The 4,815-nt window shown below is 49.6% G+C and overlaps 2 protein-coding genes across 2 annotated transcripts; one reads left to right on the top strand and one right to left on the bottom strand.

Moving 5' to 3' along the window:
• The first annotated feature begins 613 nt into the window (after positions 1–613).
• LOC118505516 (beta-1,3-galactosyltransferase 5) lies at positions 614–2,688 on the top strand. Its single transcript, XM_036041416.1, has 2 exons — positions 614–1,152; positions 1,218–2,688. The coding sequence occupies exons 1-2, from the start codon at positions 879–881 to the stop codon at positions 2,123–2,125; spliced, it is 1,182 nt and encodes a 393-aa protein (XP_035897309.1). The 5' UTR covers positions 614–878; the 3' UTR covers positions 2,126–2,688.
• Positions 2,541–4,654, bottom strand: LOC118505515 (acid phosphatase type 7). The gene is made up of 3 exons (XM_036041415.1): positions 3,701–4,654; positions 3,207–3,627; positions 2,541–3,038 (listed from the first exon to the last, which is right to left on the bottom strand). Exons 1-3 carry the CDS (start codon positions 4,324–4,326, stop codon positions 2,718–2,720), a joined length of 1,368 nt encoding a protein of 455 aa, XP_035897308.1. The 5' UTR covers positions 4,327–4,654; the 3' UTR covers positions 2,541–2,717.
• Positions 4,655–4,815: the final 161 nt, after the last annotated feature.

The following is a 4,815-nucleotide window of genomic DNA, read 5'->3' as shown; positions in this document are numbered from 1 at the left end:
GTAGTTATGAAAAAGCTCTAAATAGCGAAAGGAGACAACAAATTATTTGAAAACCCACGTTTCGTTATGTTAAAAAAAATTTTGATAATTTGTCACACAAATTATCGTGGTTTTTGGAGAAAATAACACTTTTTCAGCAAATAAGTTTAGCACCCCTGGTGTTGATGGTGTTTGACAGCAGCAACACACATAAATAATCAGTTTGACAGCTGGGCTCATGGTTTTGTGCAAGGTGTATGTATTTAGAAGGTGGATTTTTATCGATTTGACAGGGCGACATTTTAGTCGAGTTATGTCAGAGTTTGTTTACAAAAACATATGGTATGGGGCTACCAACATGAACAAACAGCCTCGATTCTCAGTCCTTTGAGCAATTTCGCTAATTTATGGGTCATCTTCGCATATTAAGTGTTGTCCCACAGACGATTGACGATATTTGGTTGCATTTTTCGTCAAAAAATCGCAAGCGATACCATCACCGGCGCCTCCTCCGACGCTGCCGTCACTCTTCTCAATACCCTTCCCCTTGATCACCACGGAACTGTTATGTCAGGTCGAGAAATGTCAATTTGCTCTAAACAACTCTACCTTCTATATCTACATACCTTGGTTTTGTGTGAACTGTGCTGAAGGATTGATTTGTTTACACATTCCTTTTGCACATCAGTTACCCACAAAAAGTGCCATCAGCAAAGGCTGTAAAACAAAAACTAGCTTAATGTAATCTCATGTAACTCATACGCGACTCCCTTCCTGCCCGAAGTGCCACACTACAAGGAAAACGCTCGGTTAAGAGTGTTTTGTGTTTGCCCGTGGCCGATGTTGATGGATTCTCCCCGTGCGAGTTGTGTGCTTTCCACTTGTTGCTGCACAGCGCGATGAGGAAGTTTCAACGGTTTGTCGTCTCCGTGGTTGCGTTTGGCGTGCTGTATGGCGTTTATCGGTACTCGTTTCGTACCGATAGTGAAGGACACTATCTATTTCTGCTGCCAGGCGAGAGTGGAAGGTTACCGGGCGTCGAGCAGCAGGCGGTGGCGAGCAGCGAACGAGAAAGAGCGGTAGATCCTTTCCGGTTGGCAAACTTTACCGGATTCGAGTATGTCATTGCCAACGATATCTGCAAGGAAAATAATAGTTTTTCAGAGTTATTAGGTAAGTTTTGTAGTGGTGCGCTAGTGCCTGTAACACCATTCACGGAGGTTTCTTGTTTGTTGCAGGCGTGGTACTGGTAACATCCTACGTGGGACACACTGAGCTTCGTTCCGCACATCGACAAGCCATATCGCAGCAGAAGCTCCTCTCCATGGGGCTGTTGCGAATATTCTCGCTCGGCGTTATTCCACCGACCGAACGATTCATCCGCCAGGTGTCCATCGAAGCCGAACAGCGGCTGCACGGCGATCTGATCCAGGGTAACTTCATCGAAGCGTACCGCAATCTCACCTACAAGCACCTAATGAGCTTGCAGTGGGCAACGCAGCACTGCCGCGGTGCCAAATACCTGCTCAAGATGGACGACGATATTGTGTTCGATCCGTTCTACATCCAGAACTATCTGTCCGATCTGAACCAGGGCGATGAACAGCAGCATACCCACCTGCTGGCGGGATACGTGTTTCGCAATAAGAAAGTGATCCGTTTGCAGGCAAACAAGTGGTATGTGTCGCGGGGCGAGTTCGCGGCCGACGTATACCCACCGTACCTGTCCGGCTGGTTGTACATTGCGAATCGAAAGACGGCCCGCGCATTGGTTGCTGAGTCGCAAACGGGTAGCGGCGGGTTCTTCTGGATCGATGATACGTTCATCACGGGTGTGCTAGCACAACGACTGCAAATACCGCTGACCGCACTGAACCGATGGTACAGTTCGAACTCCGAGTTTCTCGATTGCTGCATAAGGGACATGAAGCGGTATGCGTACCAGTGCGATTACTACGTCGGACCGAACGGTGGCAACGGGAAGCTTATAATGGAGTTCATTCAGGAGCTAGAACGATGCTACGACAATGCGTGCTATCAGCGGCCACCGGGCAAATCGCTTACTGCGACGTGCGTGGCCGAGTACAAGCAGCAGATAAGCCCCGATCACGGTACCGCCATGATAAGTCAGATGAAGCTGAAGTAGGACGTAAGGAATCGTGTGTCCACGGGGTCTGGCACGATACGATACACAAGGTTACCAATCGAAAACACTAGCCAACCCCCACAGTATGTGCCAACGAAAGCAACGAAACCTCCCTCATGACCATTCCAATTCCCATTCACCATTTTGCCATCGACATTTTGTACACGCGTCCGTCCTTAACCGTGCACTCACGACTTAGTATACACACACACGAACGTACTGCCATTAGCTTCATTTTTTTTTACAAACACTTACCATTCGTGTATTAATATAGCAGTAGCAACAGGGGCAATAGTTTGTAGGATTAGTAGCATAAAAAAGTGATTATTTTACCTTCCATACTCGATCACAAACTCTGCGCGCCCCGAATACAACCGATCTGTGATACCTCGGGATTGCACGCACAATGTCCGGATGAATCTCCCTCAGCACAGCGCACAACGAAAGTACATTCCTCTCCGGTGCGTGTGTGTGTGTTTATTGCGTGGTTTCAAGTATTACTTCCGATCCACTAAATAAATTGGTTGAAATATTTACTTCAAAAGAAGAGGTATTTAAATGTATGGTGTAGAAGTGTGTGTGCGTTAGCAGCCTACTTCGTGCTCGTAGATCGTTGCCGTTCCTGTTCGTCACGTTCCAGCAGCTGTTTGTAGGGCAAATGTTCATCCTTGATGATGGTAAAGGAATCAATCACAGCGCCTGCTTTGTCGACGGAAATCTGCTCGAAGTACAGATGCGATCCGTTGATGGCCTTCATGCGTGTGTATCCGTAATCGCGGCTGTGAATGGCACTCCATTCCGGGATCTTGTGGATGAACGGTTCGCGGCCCTCCTTGCAACCGGCCGAACCGGTCACGAGATGGACTGGGGCGCGTGGATTCCGGTACGGTTCCTCGTACGAACCGTTGTACACCTACACGCGAAGGAAGGTAAGAAGCATTTAGTTAAGGGGTGCTGCACAGTTTGCACCGTGTTGCCATCAGCCCACGGCCAACCGGGTCAACCGGGACTGTCCGCACTGGCACGATAGTACGATAAGGCCAGCACTTGCACGAACAGCGGCAGCTGGAACGCCTTTTACCTTGTAGTCGTAGATCGGAAACAGTCGCTCGTACGAATGCTCGTGCGCCCAAATTTCCACATCGACGCCATGCTCGTAAAAGAGATCTTCCAGCCCGAACCAGTGCATGAACGGTAGCCCAACGCGCACGAGCGTTTCGCTGTGCGTGCAATCGTTATCGTTATCGTTGCTGCAGTACATCGGTCGGTGACCGTACGTGATGATCCAGGGGCGCTCACGGCGGTTCTCCGGCCGGTTCGCTTCCTCCAGGTCGCGACGCAACCACTCGTACTGGTTCACCAGCGTCTTGAGCCCGTAGTTCATGAAGTAGTACACCTCGGTCGAGAAGCCGATAAAATGCACCGGCCCAAGGTTGAAGCTGTACATCATGTTTTCCGTACCGCCGGGCATACTGAACCGGGCCCGGTAATTGGAGAAATTGCTGCAAAAGGAAGGAACCGTTTGGCGTGGCGATTAGTAGCGGTCGAATCGAACGCCGGGTACAAGCTGCTCACTATTTCTCCTCGTGATTGCCCGCACACACCATGTACGGTGTGTAGGCGGCAATGGACTGTATCTGGTTCATGAACTGGTCCCCGACGAGCGCATCGTTCGTGTTCATGTCGTACGCAAAATCGCCCACGTGCAGTATCGCATCGTACAGGTGGCGCTGGGTGTCCTCCTGCAGGCGTGCCATCGATTGTGCGTTCTCGTTGCCCATGTCACCGAAGATGGCGAACGACGGTGACCAGTCCGAACCGGCCGGCGTCGTGTGGAAGTAAAACTCGGGCGACCATCCCCACTGGCTGCCGCAGTGGTACTCGTACCGGGACGAGGGCTGCAGATCGCGCAACACCACCCGGTGAATGTACTGCGTGTGTTTGCCCGCACCACCGTCGACGAATTGCTTCTCCGTTCCGGTGGCGCTCAAAATCAAACCACCGATCCCGTACTCGACGATCGACTCGTTCGTGGCCGTCATGGTGCTCCAGGTGACGACGATTTCCAGCGGTGTTTCACCGAAGGACAGATGGACCTGTTCCGGTTGGTAGTAAAATACCTGCCCATTGCAGGCGGTTGCTACGAGCAGCAGCAGCACCGGCAGGCCTTTCAACGGCCCAACGCCTCCTGCGAGCCTCATTTCCTTTGTTTTACGTAATACTGCGTAGCTGGCAGTGACAAACAAAACTTTACAACTAGGCACTCGGTGTGGTCAGTTCTCGCTATGATTTAGCACTATCTCACGGCTGGCCATCGGTTTCGCCGTCCCTTAGAAAGAAAAACGAATCTTCTAAATATCAACAAATAAATGCGTTACCACACCAGCAATCACTCCCGATGCGTGATAAGCCAGCGACTGCTTTGTTTCGGAGATTCAATCGGGTTGGGTTGTAATCGCCTTTGTTTTTGCGTTGCTTTCGTCACAAATGCATCAAAACAATTTGTTGACCTATTTTCACTGCGCAAGTGACGTCAAACGTCAAGTTCAAATTCATTTGACAGCTGCTTTTTCGTACCGACCGTGACCGTTAAATTTAAATTAACGTATCAAAATTTCGAACTTTACCAGGAAGCGTGATGTTTACAAATATTATTCTAGTATATTTATATTAGAATATTTTAATATTAT

Source organism: Anopheles stephensi, chromosome 2 (genome assembly GCF_013141755.1).
Source record: "Anopheles stephensi strain Indian chromosome 2, UCI_ANSTEP_V1.0, whole genome shotgun sequence".
Lineage (NCBI taxonomy): Eukaryota > Metazoa > Arthropoda > Insecta > Diptera > Culicidae > Anopheles > Anopheles stephensi.
Note: the sequence above shows the minus strand (reverse complement) of the source record. Positions and strands in the feature narration are given on the sequence as shown.

Bases quoted from the DNA above. Each gene is read 5' to 3' on its own strand.
- LOC118505516 (XM_036041416.1), top strand. From the start codon at position 879: ATGAGGAAGTTTCAACGGTTTGTCGTCTCCGTGGTTGCGTTTGGCGTG. The intron at 1,153-1,217 runs GTAAGTTTTGTA...TGTTTGTTGCAG, and splicing joins TAGTTTTTCAGAGTTATTAG to GCGTGGTACTGGTAACATCC.
- LOC118505515 (XM_036041415.1), bottom strand. From the start codon at position 4,326: ATGAGGCTCGCAGGAGGCGTTGGGCCGTTGAAAGGCCTGCCGGTGCTG. The intron at 3,628-3,700 runs GTGAGCAGCTTG...TTCCTTTTGCAG, and splicing joins GGCAATCACGAGGAGAAATA to CAATTTCTCCAATTACCGGG. The intron at 3,039-3,206 runs GTAAAAGGCGTT...CTTCGCGTGTAG, and splicing joins TTCCGATCTACGACTACAAG to GTGTACAACGGTTCGTACGA.